General features: G+C 38.1%; 1 protein-coding gene across 1 annotated transcript; it reads left to right on the top strand.

The window, feature by feature from the left end:
- The first annotated feature begins 2,193 nt into the window (after window positions 1-2,193).
- Window positions 2,194-16,911, top strand: LOC145776391 (peroxisomal membrane protein 11A-like). The gene is made up of 3 exons (XM_082587790.1): window positions 2,194-2,390; window positions 14,731-14,846; window positions 15,110-16,911. Exons 1-3 carry the CDS (start codon window positions 2,335-2,337, stop codon window positions 15,610-15,612), a joined length of 675 nt encoding a protein of 224 aa, XP_082443916.1. The 5' UTR covers window positions 2,194-2,334; the 3' UTR covers window positions 15,613-16,911.
- Window positions 16,912-16,915: the final 4 nt, after the last annotated feature.

The raw sequence follows: 16,915 nt of genomic DNA, 5'->3' as shown, positions 1-16,915 counted from the left end.
TTTTATTTCTGACCATCGCAACGAAAAACAATGTATGTCAAACATAGCAGGGGTCTAGAAAAAAAGGTAGAAGCAACAAAACACGGACGCTATAACGTGCATGATGCCAAAGCAGGACAATCAGTTAAATGGCATGGTCGCAACACCTTAATAAAGTTTTTACAAATGTAGAAAGATGAGAAAAAAAGGCTAGTGAAGGCCTTTTTTTGTGTTTAGGTACCGGTACCTGTTTGTAGTTATTTTAACAAACAGTTGATTGCATCTTCATCCTCGGACTGGGAAAGCTTCTTGAATAGCTTAATCTTGGCAGTTTCACATACTTGTAGAGGCTTTAAATTACTGACGCAGGCCCAGTCACCGAGATTGACAGAGTGAAGTTGTCGTCGGGGAATTATTCTATCCATTAGGTGCCACTGAATGGAGAGCAGTGCTGAAAATGAGTTGCTCAAGCGCACACCTCGTGAGTCGAACCAGTGCCGCTTGATCTTGAAGCTTTTTCGTTCTTGAAGTCACGCGTTATGCGCATGACCAACTGAGCTATCGGGTGAATGCATGGTTGCCAATCTGTTTGAAAGATGTGAAGAACTGGAAAAACACTTAAAATTTGGGACTGATGATCAAGCGCTCCGGAATAATTTTGTATATTAGCCTTTATAGCCTATCTCTTTGCTTGGGCTCCATTTTGGGCTCCATTTTAGAACACCCCAAAAAATTGGGCTACTTTTTGCATAAGCTTGGGCTCTTTTTTATATTAACCTCTGGCAACCCTAGTTGCATCTTTCAGCATGCAAGTATAACCACTGCTGGTGGCTTGGTTTAGTGGAAGAAGCAAGTGAAGAACATGCAGATGTGCTTGTCAGTTTATGTATGCAAGAAGTGGATCTTTACAGAATTTTGGCCACCAAAAGAAGATAAGCTTGTCTGACCACTTAACACACAAAGACAACCTTTTTAGGGTTCAGTTTGCAAGTCTTCAGTCAGACTGGGCTACCACGACAGGTAGACTGCTTGGCCCCATTGTAAATCTATTTGAAGTGTCTTTCCCAAGGACACAACAAACATATTTTCAAGCTCTGGTATCAAACTGGTGGCGAGCCAGCAATCTTTCAATTACCATATCAGCACTCTTACCACATGAGCCACAAGATGTATCCATGCAAGTTGCAACAGAATCGCTAGATGCTTATATTGGTACTGGTACCATAAACTGTATCTTTTTTGTTGTTGTGACATGCTGTACTTTTTGATTTGTAATTTTTGCTTTGTCGTCTAATGTTTGTGACAGGGCTGGGCACATATCATTGTATACATAGTAACATACAGTATACAACTATAGAAGTATACATTTATACAATAATTCATGTCAAGTACAAAATTAGTACTTTTATGTGATTAGAAGCTGCAATGATACAATATTATACACCAGGCATGATAATTAATTGATTTTTTTTTATACATGCTAGTTGGAAATGCCAGGTATAATTTTACATTTTTTTCATGATCTTATCAATTGTAAAGTCCAATTATTTATTAAAAAATAAATATGCAACCTTAGTTATCCAAAAATATCTTTGTTCAAAAATTTCATACTGTCCTTTATCCCCATTTTGGGGGCCCATTTATCTCCTTTAAATCTTTAAAAACATTGTTTTCTTGTGGATTTATCATCAATTTAACCTCAAATTCAGATTCCTTGACCCTTAAAACATATGATTTGACACCAACATCAAATTTCTAGGTGGAGTATAGCTCCCAAAATTAAAAAATAAATTTTGGGAGCTCACGTTTGCCATCTAGTGATGAGTTTCTCTATCTCACCAACCGGTTGTCCGATTTCAAATTTTTTTTTTGTTAGCATCAGTATGTCAAACCCATACCAAATCAATCAACAAAAACAAGATTTTCAAACATAGGGTGTTTGGGGTTCGTTGAAATATAATGGAACAACCAAGCGAGAGTGCCATTTTCAAATATGTTGCATGCCACATTTGGCATGCGTAGTGCCACGTGTTGGGCATTCCTGTTTTATTCAATCATGACAAAGAACATGTATTTTAATATAAAAGTTGATGTTACTAAGCTGCTAACATGAAGATTGAGATGAATGGAGTCACCCAATTTTTTACACTTAGATCTATAATGCTTCAAGGTTCAGGAAGTAGCAGGATTGAAAACACTTTTGCTGGTTTGCTTACATGTTCTAAGCTGTAAACTGTGCAAAATTATCAGTTGTGACTTTATGCACTGCAACTGCATTACAATCACTCAGAAGTCAGAATTATTCATATTGTTACTGTTAAGGTGGCTTGACACACTTTACTGCAGCTGATAATCATGGATAGTATTTTAGAATTTGCAAACAAAACTCAAGGAAGAGATAAACTTTATCGGTGAGTTTGGTTGGAATTTTTAACATTTTGTTATATCATGAAATGTTTAATTTTGTGCCATGCCTGTTATTTCTAAGCAGATGATTTCAGGATTGTTTCACTCAAATAAAACAATAAAAATCAAAATAATTGTTCAGATTTTTTAACATGTGGAGGCAAAAGGCTATCTTTGAATGAGGTTGATGCGGCAATGGAATTTGCTAGGGGTTAAGTCCAACATTTTGTCAGGGAACCTTAACTATCGAGCTAAAACTGGGCCTCTATGCTTGTGGAAGCACCTGCTTGTATTGATCAACTGCACACTAGGCCTACATCTGGATCACTTTGACACATCCATCAATTTATGAATTATTATGGTGCCTTAGCTGTTTGACACACTTGCATGGATTTTAGTAGCCTAATAAGGTAGGCACTGATGTCAAACTCTGCTGTGATTTCCCAATGTTGATACAAGAATGGAAGAATCCATTAACTAAGTTGCAACTGATTAATTAAATATATTAAGTGATAAATATGAACATGTCTTTTATTAGTATGTTATTTTTTTTATATTAATTCACCATTGTAGTCTTTTATATGACAAGATGAAACTGCATTAAAGATCAACAGCTGTTGTGTTGGTGGTTACATAGGCGCCGACTTTTCAAAAAACTTTGGGGGGCGAGAAAGGTGATGACGTCATAACCATAAAACGCTATTTTACTCAATTAAAATAGTCTTTGATTAAGCTTAGTGTCTTGTTTATATTGACACCTAGGTTACAAACCGAATTTATTAGAACTGCTGCTTGAAACGATTAGTTTCACGCATGCAGTAGCCTACGTCTAGTCGTAAAAATTTTGATATTGTTAGCTCATAATTGGAACAGTTGGAAAACAAGCCGATTTATTTCCTTTTCGTGCGAGTGAATAACAACGATCAAGACAGTGAAGTTATATATTACGAAATAAAACGCAAAAAAAATCATGATCTCAGGCAGAGTGGAAACCTGCTAGAATTTTATTAGCTTCGTTTTGCTAATTACTTACCTTTCAAAGCGTTAACAACGGCGAAGTGTTTTCTTTTATGTTTTTTATCTAAAGTCTTTATAGTCTTTTATCGAATCCCGTATATACTCGAGTATAGGTCGAAATGTTCGCAAGTGATTTTCACCTCAAAAAGACAGGTTCAACTTACACACGGGACAAGCTCGGCAGTTTTCAAAATGAACACATTTTTGCTGTGGCAAAATCATTGCCAACGTAGATTACGGAGTGTGCAATGGCGTCGGTGGAACTAAAAGTTTTGAATACCGTACTATTATATACGATTATTTGCAGGGATTCAAACTTAATTTTCAAATGTAATGATTTCTATCAATTTTAAACTTTATGCACTTGTTGAGCAGTATACAAAGCTCACGAGACAAAACAGCGGAAAGAGATCGATTTTTTTGTTTTTGCCTGAATGATATAATCGTTTTAATTACGTAACATTCCATGATTGTGGAAGTCGATGTTAAACCTTAGCGGCTGCATAAAACAATGATGTCAGGTTAGTTAGGTGACAATAGCGGTAAGAGACGTTGTTAATGCAAGCAATATCTGCGACCAAGTTAAACACCTTTGCTTTTATCGGTTTTCGATTTAATTCTCACACATCGTGAAAAAACAATGCGTTCTGTTGAATCATAATTGATCTCACAGCGGCGGGAGGACCTCGTTGAAAATAGCGCGTCTAATTTAGCTGGTTTACTTAATATTGCAGTGAATAGTTACGTGACTATTCCAGCAGCGTAAGCTACTCTACCTTCTACTTTGAAATTTCCATACCTAGTCCTGTAGAATTTTCGGTCAACCTAGAAAAAATTCTTATAAAGACGAATTATATATCGTTGGAAAGATAATTTTATCAGCTTTTCAATGATGGGTTTTGTCATTTTTTTTACCTTGGGGAAAAAAAGTTGCGGTCAAAAACGTGCCGGGGGGGGGTAAAACACTAATTTGCTCAATATTATAATACAATTATAAGCTAAAATACGTTACCTTTGTAACAGAATACAACACACCATAAATTGGAATATTACTATCAACAAAGCAAACTAACAATCGGCAAAAATATAAAACATGACCTAATTAGGAGGTATTTATCACACGTGTAAGGGAGTAAAAGTTGACCGAGACGGAGATAACAGGATAGATTTCCCCGAAATAAAAGGTTTTTCTTTTATAAGCAAGGATATGTAAGCAACGCATAAAAGCTATCCAGGACGTAGTGAAGAAGGTTTTAGTTAAAATGCTATTTCATAGGGTGTTTTGTTACAAAAACACTGTGTCCCCCAAGTCCTGGAGTGCCAAAAAAGCCCGGTCTTGCTAGGGTTAAACCAGCTGTGAATATGTAAAAACGACATTTACAGTTTTAAGTTCTAATAAAATGTAAACACATTTCACTCAAAGTGATGCAAACGCATCTCTCTTCTCCCAATTCGTCATCAAACACGACTGTAATATTTGTGCATGTCTGATGATGGGCTATACTCTGAGACCGTGGTGGTATGCAGCTCGTGGTGATTGTGGAAGGAGAGCCGGATCAATGTGAGAACGATTAGACATGACCATTTCCTCGTACTTCTGTTTAGTGATTTGTGGTAAAGTATATGTAGACAAGTTTAAAAGTTCGAAGAACCGTATCCAAGCCCTGCCAACTTGGTGTGGAGACATGTCGTCTTCGTAGAAAACATCGGCAACATTTCGCAAACTTGCTTGATTACAACTTCTCAAATAGACATCTTGCCGAATTTATGAACTGCTGAAGTTGTATCACAGCCACTCCAAAACAAGAACATCTACCTTAGGGTGGATCAAAAAAAACGAATTTTTAGGTTCAGCTTAGTGCATCTGCCAAAAGATGCAGTTTGGGCTATCTTTTACATTGGTACTTGAAAAAACATTTTTTGACCCCGTTTGACCCCTATCCAAGAGCTCTCTAGTGACCGCCGAGGCAAAATTCCTTAAATTGACTATAATTTTTTTTCTAGTGGGTGCAGGCTAGTGGTTTTGGTGTCTATCCCCACTAAATCAAGTCTTGGGAAGTCATTTCAGCAGTTTAAAATCATCTATGGGCTAGCAAAATGACATCAGAGCCTTTATTCAGCAAACATGCTTGAAAAAGTTGGAAATTTATTGTTTTTTTAAAAAATAGGGTAAAGAAAAACAAATTCATAATGCTTCTAAAGGTACTGCTGTTAATACACTGAAGCAAACATATAAAAGCAAACAATTACCGTATGAAGTTAATTGCAAAAATGCTGCCTTTAATTTGTGCATCCAATTATCCATAGCATTACAGTAATGGACAAAATGCATGACAACGGGTTCAGGCGAAATCAGTATGTTAGTGTTTTGTTGAGGAGCTTATATCAAATCCTGCAGACATATCTTTCTTAAAAGGAATGATGACAGACAGGACAGCCACAATAGACGGATTTGACTCTATTTTATTCGCACGAGTCAGAAAGAAAGAAAGTAGGATTCTTAGTGCAGAAAAACGACAAAAACACTCTAAAAAAGAAACGCAAAAACTGCTTCTACTGTAGCTCTTAAGATAAGGAACTTCTCTGGTCAGCTTGTTTACATCACATCGGTGAAATCGCTAGAGGTTTTAAAATAACCAGAAATGAGCATCTTGATGAGACTCCGCAAGAACTGGGATTCTATTCCACAGTGGCCAACTGCTAAGTACACTGGATATCAACAGCTTTCCAGTAACAACACATGATCTCATTCAGAACCTCAAAGATGACGTTGTTCAACTTGCACAAAGCAAATACAAATTCATTTGAGGCGACTATAAATAACTTATGAACTTGTGCATTGCTTATATCAGTCCTGGTCTACAAAATGTGAAATTCTACCGTTCTGGGGCCACACACAAGGCCAGATGGATGGCCAAATTGATTCATTCCTATTAATTGGTGCTACTGGAAAATTAAATAGCTAAGTTACCTAAGGGAACTATCACATCAGTTTCACAAGTGGCTAAATTAAAAGATCTCATGAATTTTATTTCACTCGTCTACTGTATATATTGGTTTCGGTGTAGTGTTGCTGTAGATGCTCCTTGGAACTGTTTGGCTATGTACAAGAACATTCTCAGATATGGAGCAGTGCATAAGTTGATATTAGATGCTGCTGAACGTAGCTTCAAACGTCAATTTTGGTATCTCTCTGCTGAGATGGTACCACTGGACTGGCACTGTTCAGCTCTGAAGTTCAAGAAGAGGAAAACATCAGATGGCTGATGAACTTAGGCCTATAGCCTACATGTAAAACCTACAGATCCTGTTTTTACACCAGCAGATCGGTTTGGCACTGCCTAGCTACGGACCACGTTTTCCATCCGAAATCAATCTGGAATCAAAACTGACAGATTTTATCACAAAGGATTCTCGGTTTTTTTTCTCTGTTTTAGAGATAAATGATGATTTTCTTCCTTTATCAGTATAGAAATGGTCTGAATCAGAGTCGTACCAGAAAGCTGTGTACAATGTGGCTGAACATGGAGTTAAACTGAGCACCGATTACCTACATTGTGCCAGAAACGAGGAACACTATCAAAACACTTTACAAATAGTGGAAGCTAACAAAAAAGACGCACCTAATTTGAGAAAGAGAAAAAACTAAATATCCTCTTGCACAGATTAGACTAGTCGATTACATTGCCTTCTGTGACAAAATGTGTTAGTAAAAGTTTACAGTTACTGTATACATACAGATTCAATACCAGGCTTTCATGTAGCAAACTTACTAGCCTATTGGTAACTTTCTATGTGTATTTGATCTATTTCCAGTGCGAAATTAGAATCTTAGACCACTTCCGCTCACTGGAGTTGTATTTTTAGCTATTCCAACGCGTAAAAAATGTGAATTCACAGACAACTCGTATAGACAAGTATATTCTTTTAATTCCCTGTATGATAGATAGTCGAACAGGCAAAAGTTTTATGCATATTATTTTGTTGAAACATACAACTTCTGTTGAGAAGCGTGAAAATACCGTTAATTCAATATTTACTTAATGGCAAACCTGAAAATTTGAATGGGATTGTGGCCCACATAAACGTGCCCCAATTCTACTGATTTTTGGACCAGCAAAGATTCTTGGCTACTGGCTAGTGGAACAATTTCACAAATCTACAAGTCAATAAGTACAAAAAAAAGTAAAAAACAAGGGGGTTGTGTGCACACTACCCAGGATGTGTTCAATGGGATGCTTATTCAGAAGCCAAATGCAAGTTTTGCCTCTATTAAACATCATATAAACTCAATTAAGTTAAGTGTGATCAGATATTTACAAACATTGAAATAAACAATATCTAAAGCTGTAATAAATGCAATAGTTAAGTTTACACTATCAAATAAATATATATGCGGCATGCAGCTGCACTATTGTATGCTTCTGTAGTCTATTGGACCTCATATCACCTCACCACCTCATTGGACTGGAGGCCAGTTTGCACACAAATGGTCACACCCTAGTGTGTTTTACCTAGGTTACACTTTTTTTAGTATTTCATCCATAAAACTGCCCAAAATATCTAAAAATGCCATTTCTTTCCCATAAAATGCCTTTTTTAGAGCAAAAATGTCATTATGCAATTTTGGCTGCCCATGCATCATTTTAGACTGCAGAAGTGACTTCCTAAGACTTGATTTAGTGGGGTTAGACACCAAAATCATTAGCCTACACCCACTAGAAAAGGTATTATGGCTAATTTAAGGAATTTTGGCTCAGCGGCCACTAGAGCGCTCTTGGATAGGGGTCAAACGGGGTCAAAAAATGTTTTTTCAAGTACCAATGTAAAAAATAGCCCAAACTGCATCTTTTGGCAAATGCACTAAGCTGAACTCAAAAATTCGATTTTTTTGATCCACCCTAATCTACCTTCGCAATAACATCTCTAACTCTGTAGCACTGTCTTTGCTGGTAGTTTTTCCCTCTTGTAATGTTTGGCAAGAAGATATTAGAATTAGAGATGTACCGATATATCGGTATCGGCATCGGTATCGGTGATATCGGCCATTTTTTGAGTATCGGTATCGGCATCGGTATCGGTAAAATTTGGCCGATACTGTGGCCGATACTAAACATGTAAAAAAAGGCGTTTGCTGGGGATTTTCTGCAGAAGCAAAGATATTATATAGATTTTTTAAAGTAGTAACTAACATCACATTGATGTAGAAAAATAACAACCTGTTCAAATTTTTGATACCTCACACTCCCATGACTTCATGCCCGCACCTTTTGGCATTGTTTGCTTACAGTGATTCTTTCACTCAAACAAAACCTTTTGTTTCAGCAGTTTTGCATTGTTCGATTCTTAAGTTGTGAAGGAGACACAATTTCTCCAATATTTATCATTCTTTTCTTTGTGTTTCTTTTTTACTCTCAGCAGAGGATAAAACCAGGCCAAGACTAGCCAGGTAGCAAAAATGTACTTTTGCATCGTTTTTACGTTGCTAAACGTTTAAAAAACCCATATAACTTGGTTGTTTTTAGTAAGCTGGTTTTATCAGTTTGTGATTTAATTTCCACCTTTCGTTGTAATAAACTCACCAAGCTTAAACAATGTCATGGCAGAGTAAGTAGGCGCAAAATAATAGCAATGGGACTACGAATCCTCACTAAACAAATCAATAAATGGTCTTGTTGCGCCTAAGATGACAACCTCATTGTGAAGAAAGGAGTGTTCTTCCCGGCTATCAGCACAAGGCTGAGCACTCACTAGTATACAGAGCTGTTGCGATTCGCTAACCATAACGGTGTAGCTTCCACGCTAGCCATTTAGACCATCCAATCAACTATATGTTTCTCGGCAGCCGTTTTATAGCAAGAATTGACATCGACAAGAATTGAAATGGCTAGTGTACGCCCGGACAGCAGAATAACTAACTTTTATGATTTAATTTAGGGTACTTTTAACAGAACATTTTTGCACGTAAAGCATTAAATTACCACTTTGGGCCCATAATTTCTTTGCAAAGCACCCGATTACCTTTCTGGGCCCTTTTGCTAGATTACGGCCCCCCTAAAGAATAACAACTTTAATGCTTGAAATCAGTCGTTTAGGATGGTTTTAACCAAACATTTTTGCGGGTAAATTATAAAACCACAATTTCAGGCCACCCCAACAAACACAGGCTTGGGCCATCAAGGATACACCGTACCCTTCGTACCCCCCTCTCATAGGCCTTGGTCATCTTAGGTCAACAAGACCATTTTGATTAGTTTAGTGAAAATTCGTAGTTCCATTGCTTTCATTTTGAGCCTATCTATTCTGCCATGACATTGTTTAAGCTTGGTGAGTTTATTACAACGAAAGGTGGAAATTTAATCAAAAACTGATAGAACCAGCTTACTAAAAACAACCAAGTTACATGGGTTTTTTAACCGTTTAGCAATGTAAAAACGATGCAAAAGTATACATTTTTGCTACCTGGGTAGTCTTGGCCTGGCAAAAGCTTTTCAACCGCACGACAAGCGCCATTAGGTCGCACATTACTTGTCGAATAGTTTTTGTACGACTACGCAAATCACTTGGTTTACATTTTACATCTTATTATCAATTATGATAGCCTATTTGGAAAGTTTGCGCAAACACTTTATTAATTTTTCAGAAACCCCAATTATGATGTACAGTAATGTTTCTTCCCTCATACCCCAGTCCTCAATTACGGTGGTCTTTCATTACTAAAACCTACTATTATGACTTACTTTTCAACCACAAATCAAAAACCCTACTAAAATTTGGCAAGACGCACGAGATCGATCAAACTGGAACATCATTGTACATCGAGGGCTGTATCAGCCATGATACCTACAGAGAGACTATTATGACACAACAATGTGGTTGAGATTGGATTCTTGAATCTTTAATAAATTATGCCAATTGAAAGCTTTTTTAATAGTTTTTTGCAAATAAGGTAAAGCTTAGCATTTGATATAATTCCTTGCAAATACCAAAATTGTTTCTTTTTGTAACACCAAAGTATCGGCCAAAATATCGGTATCAGTATCGGTATCGGCCTAAAAAAGTGATATCGGTATCGGGATCGGTATCGGCCAAAATATTGGTATCGGTACATCTCTAATTAGAATAGTCACGGATGCACTAGTAAGAAAAGGACATCAGTATCGTCGGAGTACACAGTTACAGGTGTCCTACCTACCGAATCAAACCAACTTGAACGATTGTTGTATCTGCAACACTAGGGCACAAATGAACTTTAAAACCATTCAACTCCAGTTGTTTCGTTAAAGCCACCACAAATCTTTGTTTGTATAGTATGAGAAAAAGATGTTCCTTTCAGTTTAGCAAAAATTTTGATCATTCAATTCAACAGTTTGAGACGTCGCACCAGAGCGTTTTTGATGGGTGGAATCTTTGGTTGACACCGTGTTATTCTTTGCTTGATGATGTGCTGTTAAGCCCGCTTTCCGACAAGAGCAGCGTCTGTCACATGATCCCTTGCAGCTACATCGAAAGATTTTCAAGACATTTTTTGGTGCAGCAGCTACATCCGTCATGACTGGAGAAAACATGTCATCTTTCTTCTGCCAACCCAGTGACAATGGTTTCAAATCTGAGTTGCTTAAAGTTCTCCAAACTTTCAGCTGGTGATATACTCTGAGGCCGTGATAGTATGCAGCTCGTGGTGATGGTGGAAGAAGAGCCGGATCAACAGGTGAACGATTAGACATGACCATTTCCTTGTACTTCTGTGGTCGTTTCCCATGTGAGTCCACCCCGATAGCTTAATTGGTTAGCCCGTGACTTCGTGAACGAAGAAGCTTCATCAAGCTGCGCTGGTTCGAATCTCGGTGTGTGCGCTTGAGCAACGCATTCTAAGGACTGCTTTCCATTCAGCGGGACCTAATGGATGGAATAATTTCCCGGCAATAACACTTCAACAATCGGAAACTTCACTCTGTCAATCTCGGTAACCGGCCCTGCGTCAAAAGCCTCTACAAGTATGCGAAACTATCAGGAATAACCTGTCAAGGCTTTGTCAGTCCGAGGATAAAGATTCAAAACCAACCCTGTAGCCATCAAAAACAATAACGTTGGCGCACAAGTGCTGAAGAAAACTGATGTACTATTTGAAGAACTCATGGAACTTCTCATTCTTCGTTCAGTCACAACACCACAACAAGGCACCGCCATCAATAATTTTAATGGAGTCAGGTTCTTTTGTCATTTCAACTTTGTGCAAGATGTATGACTTCAGTTTTGATTTTTGCGCAGTTCGTAAAACTCCATCTTTGAACAGTGACATTGGGTACGGTGATACTGATAACTCGTAGAAGTATCGGTAGTCTGCAATTTCGTTTTCTGGCTTTCTCTCTATGACAACAACCAATCTCAAAAAGTGTGTTAATGGATCAATGGTGATAGTATCATGACCAATTTTTAGACTGGCATAAAGGCTCTGTCTGTATAGCATTTATTTGCTTCTTCCTCTTGAAGGAACAATTAGTAAAGGTTTTATCATCAAGTTCAATTTGGATAAACGCCCCTATCTCCTCAAATCGGTCACAGGTCACACTGTTGTTGTCATCAATCAACCCTGGTCTAGAGCCATAAGCTGAACTCCAACGGATTATGTGAACAAAACCAGGTTTGTACTTTTTTTAAATCATTATTATCACGTTTGATTCTTCCAGCAAATGCCTCTTTGTGTTTATCATCAGAATTTGACAATGATGAGACTGTACTGAGTGCATCTGTCACTTCTGCACACCTGTGCATCGTTTTATTCCACACCCTTAATACATTATGCATGGTTTTTTATTCCACACCCTTAATACATTATCGGTGGTGCCCTTGCCAATGACTCCGCCTTTTCCTTTTAAAGAGTTCATGAGAATCAGTTCAGAATTCTGCCCATACAATTGTTTGTTAGAACGCCTGACGATGTGATTTCCGTAGCCTACATAAATTGCTGGTAGACATCTGGGGGACTTGTTTCCAATTCTGCAACTGTTTAAAGATACAGGCGACATGTTTTTGCACAATTGTTGTGACCTGTGGCAGCAAATAGCTTCAGCATGCTTTTTGACGCAGAAATGTGTAGTAACCAGTTGCTTGTTCTCTCTGCTTGAATAAACTCCAGCACAACTGAAACGTAATTAACATAGCTCAACCACAGAGCTGATGTACGTATTTCTCGTGTGAACTGCTCCTTGTTATCGGTGAAAAATGCCATCATCTTATGCCCAATGTTATCATTATTATGATCAGAAGGACTGTCTGAGTCATAAAATTTCTCCAAGGCACTCTGCTCTCCGGGCGTCAACTCACTCCAAAATTCTTCCAACATAAGGGACAGAATAGCTGTTGCGCATAACAGATGACCTCGAACAGCGCGGGGAACTGCCTTCCCACTAAACATGTGCCCTACCTACAGTTACAGGAGCGTATGCTGTCTCAAGAGCTCTTCTCAAGCCACTTCCTTCCATAAAAGAACCAATTGATCCCAGAAAACTCATAAGCTGGTGAAAGCCGCCCAATCGAACAAATACGCTCATGTTATTTGATGATTTTATGTCGTATGCATTTATATGAAGCTGTTGGTTGAAGGTTACACATGCCATTCGGACATTCAGTTTTTGGCACTGTTCAACCACAAACGATAGAAACGAGTGTTAAGTTGTTAAATCTGTGGCGTGTAAGTCGATCATCGGTAACATGGTTACAACAGACTTTGGCTTAGATTGCGATGTTGTTTTCGCACTCATGTATCCAGACCAACTGGGGGGTGACTTCTTGAAGATGTAAGATGCGCTCCAGAGAAGATCAATAAAGCGATTGTGAAGGTCCTCCTGAAAGTAAATATGAAAAACAATACGGTTTGTGTGGCATTCTGTAATCATATCATGATTCCAATCCTATACTGACAACGGTGTAGCCTACAAGTCCATATCATGTTCCTTTTTTTTTACATAGCCTACAGTATTAAACAATGTCACTTTTTCAGTGGATGTTGGACGACCAGGTGTTGAATACTGAGCAGCATTTTCAAACCTTGTTCTGCATGGTACATGGTATCTGGCTTCAGCAAACACCAGGTCGTGTGCACTAAGCAGTCGTTTCTGAACAGTTTTAGCAAGTTCATCGTCTCTACTTTGGCATAAAGCAAGTGTTACGTAATATATTCCTGACGATTTTGTCTGCACCTCTTCAAATTTATTTCGATCAGGGTGCCGCTCATCAAACATACAACTCCTGTATATCCACAGTAAAAACACTGCTTTTTAAAGTCGAACGACTGTTGATCTGACCTGGTCGATACTGTCTTGCTATTGGATTGTTCATTGCTTGAGGCAATGAGGCTGGACGTTTCTTGGATCTCGCATGGTTTCTCAAGAAATTACGGCATGATGTATAGATGTATGTAATATGGCCATTTTCTCTATTTTTCTCCATTGCAACCAACGTTTCACAATCCATTTTCAAAGCATGACCAAATATAGTGTCCAAAGGGTGTGTGGTAGGCTACTATCACTCTCGCAGAAATAAGCTCCAACATGACACAGTGAATCACCAGTCCGATAGACACTTAACACAAATTGCTGTTTCTTCTTGACTTGAATCCATCTGCAATGTGTCACACTAACCGTAGTAAGTAAACTATAACATAATAAAGTTATAATGAACAACGACAGCTTTACTGGTGTCCTCTCCCCCGTCTTGCTCACTCTTACCCCCTGAAACAGATATATATTTCTATTTTCATTTATACCTTTTGCATCTATATCCTGCTTTACTGTTGATAATTCATAAGTTTCTAACCTTTTGTTCACCCTTTACAGGAATAATAAGAAAATAAATATTCTTATGTTAATTTTTTTCCTAATTTCAATTTTTACCCCCCCGGCACGTTTTTGGTCGTAACTTTTTTTCCCCAAGGTAAAAATAATGACAAAACCCATCATTAAAAAGCTGATAAAATTATCTTTCCAACGATATATAATTCGTCTTTATAAGAATTTTTTCTAGGTTGACCCATTTTTAGACCAAATTCTACAGGACTAACCGTATGAGAAAGCCATGCGATCAGCTGCTGTTTTGCGGGCAAGAGCAACGTAGGCTATATTTCGCTTTCGGCATTCTTTAAGTCCGTTTAAATGATCTAAATCTCTTTCGCAAAGTGTTTTATTTTTGAAACACCACTTGTAATAACCATTTTTGTTGCCCCTCAACCATGAATTTACGGGGGCGCCGCCCCCCGGCCCCCCCGGAAGTCGGCGCGTATGGGTGGTTATGACTGTTGTGGTAAATGTAAATGTGTTGCTATTTCAGAACTGCACAGTATGCCAGCAAGTTGCTTGGATGGACCTTGGTAGAAACGAATGGAAATAAAGAAATTATTCAAAAACTTTTAAAGTTAGAATCCCATGCAAGCACAACAAGAAAATGTGGGTTTATCAACAGACTGCACGTTTAGAAATATATAATTCATTAATTTATTATTTCATATTCTGGAAACTGATTGCTACTGGTCTTAGATATAATTGTAGAAAAACACTGAATGAAGTGAAGTTAAGCCATTGACATAATCTACAAATAATTTTTTTTAACTTTTTTGTGTCAATGAGATACCTCACATAAAACTCTATTTGTGCCTCATAATGTGAATTGTCATTTGTGGTCTTTGTATATCATGCTTTGCAACTTTTAGTTTTCAGACTCGGGAAGTCTGTGGAAAGTTTAAGATCAGCTCAGAAAAGCATCAACTTAATGGATTCCTTCCTTCGGATAACATTGACAACGTCCCATCTCAACCGGGCAGCTTTCCTATTGGTTGACCACTACTTGTGGCTGGGCCGCATTGGATTAGCAAAGGTTGATAAGTCGTGGAGTACAGTGTCTGCTCGCTTTTATCTTGCGTCTATCATCCTTTCATTGCTACGGGATTTATATGCGCTCTATCTTGCCATGGTACGTCTACGTCACAGCGAGAAAGGAGCCAGAAAAACTCGGTGTCCATTGCTGCTGAAGTGCTTGGCTCAAAACCCAGAGGCTACATTAGATCTGATGAGGAACTTGACTGATTTTCCCATCCCAGGATCAAAATTGGGATTCTTCCCCAACCATGATGGACTTGTAGCGGTGTGCGGGCTCATTTCCTCTATAATTGGAGCTTATCAAGTAGCATATCCTTACATGAAGTTGAGGCCCTAAATATTCATTAAATCAAAATGCATTCTTTGGCTTCCTCGTTTATGAAAAAGAAAGAATAATTTATTATGCACTAGAACTATCTAAACTTCTCAAACACCCAAACTTCTCAGTATAAAGGATTTCAAGTTGTTTGTTTAATTGTTTCAAAAATGATTGAACTATGTATTTGTGACAATTATGCAGTGCACACCTCTGTGACAATTATGCAGTGCATTGTTCAACTCAATTACTTCGTTGTCAGTCATCTGTTAAAGTACGTATCGTTTTATCTTCATGATAGGCTACGTTTGAACGTATCGTTTGAACTTGTTTTGCATGGTCGCAATTCATATTACTGGCGACTTAGTTGCGCCAAAGTGTTGCAATATTTTTGTTGCTTTAGCATCACATTCACAGGTGTGGAATGGAAGCCGCATGGAAAACGATTGAAGTTTTGTTTTTATTATTCCATTTCGACATGTTTAACCTCTGTTTCCCGGCCAGTTGAGTGTGGTCGGAATTGAAAGCGATAGACATCGTGTTTCATCCATGGCGTTGGGCTCTTGTTTTTGTTTTTTTTATCGCACCACCAGTTCATGCCACTGAGTTCTCGACCGTTGCTTTCGCCAGTCAATTTATTATCATTGTGAATAGAAAATAACCAAAGTAGTTGCCGCAACGAATGTGCATTCTGTAGAAAGAGCTATCTTTCTGGCATCAGCACATGGCTGATAATTGACAGTGAGTGGTCAACCAGGTGCTGACGCCAGGAGGAACGGCCCTAACTTTCATTACGCAACGGCAATTGTTGTTTGCTCACTTTGGAAATCGATCTGGATTCAGATCACTGGTTTCTTTCAGCTAAACTTTGTTCATTATGTTTGTAAACATTCCCGGGTAGATATCCTGTTTGTTTCTTGGTCAATTAGTTCATTAGGTTTTAAGTGACGTGCACAGTGTTAATAATTAATAAATGATGAAGCTTATGGGCCTAACCCAATTCTTTCAATTTGTCACGAAACTATGCAGTATGTCATGTTGCTGTTTGTACAAGTTCAATTTGACGTTTGTTGTTAAAATGCAAATACATCACCAAAGCGAAGTAGGTGCAGAGGCATAGTAGCCTACCACATAATTGTGTTTAAAAGAAGCATCCAATTTAGATTGTTTGTCCTGTAGGCGGAAAACAATAAAGAGATTCTGTGACAATGGTTCACCTCTTTGCGAGTGCGATTGTGAGCCTCCCCCGCTATAACACCGCGTTGTCGTCTTTGTTGGAGTGTCTGGGGTCAAAATTCTATCCTTTCACCCACTTCCCCAGGCT

Source organism: Aplidium turbinatum, chromosome 8 (assembly GCF_918807975.1).
Source record: "Aplidium turbinatum chromosome 8, kaAplTurb1.1, whole genome shotgun sequence".
Taxonomy (NCBI): domain Eukaryota; kingdom Metazoa; phylum Chordata; class Ascidiacea; order Aplousobranchia; family Polyclinidae; genus Aplidium; species Aplidium turbinatum.
The sequence above is the reverse complement of the archived record's forward strand: the minus strand, read 5'-3'. Positions and strand labels throughout refer to the sequence as shown.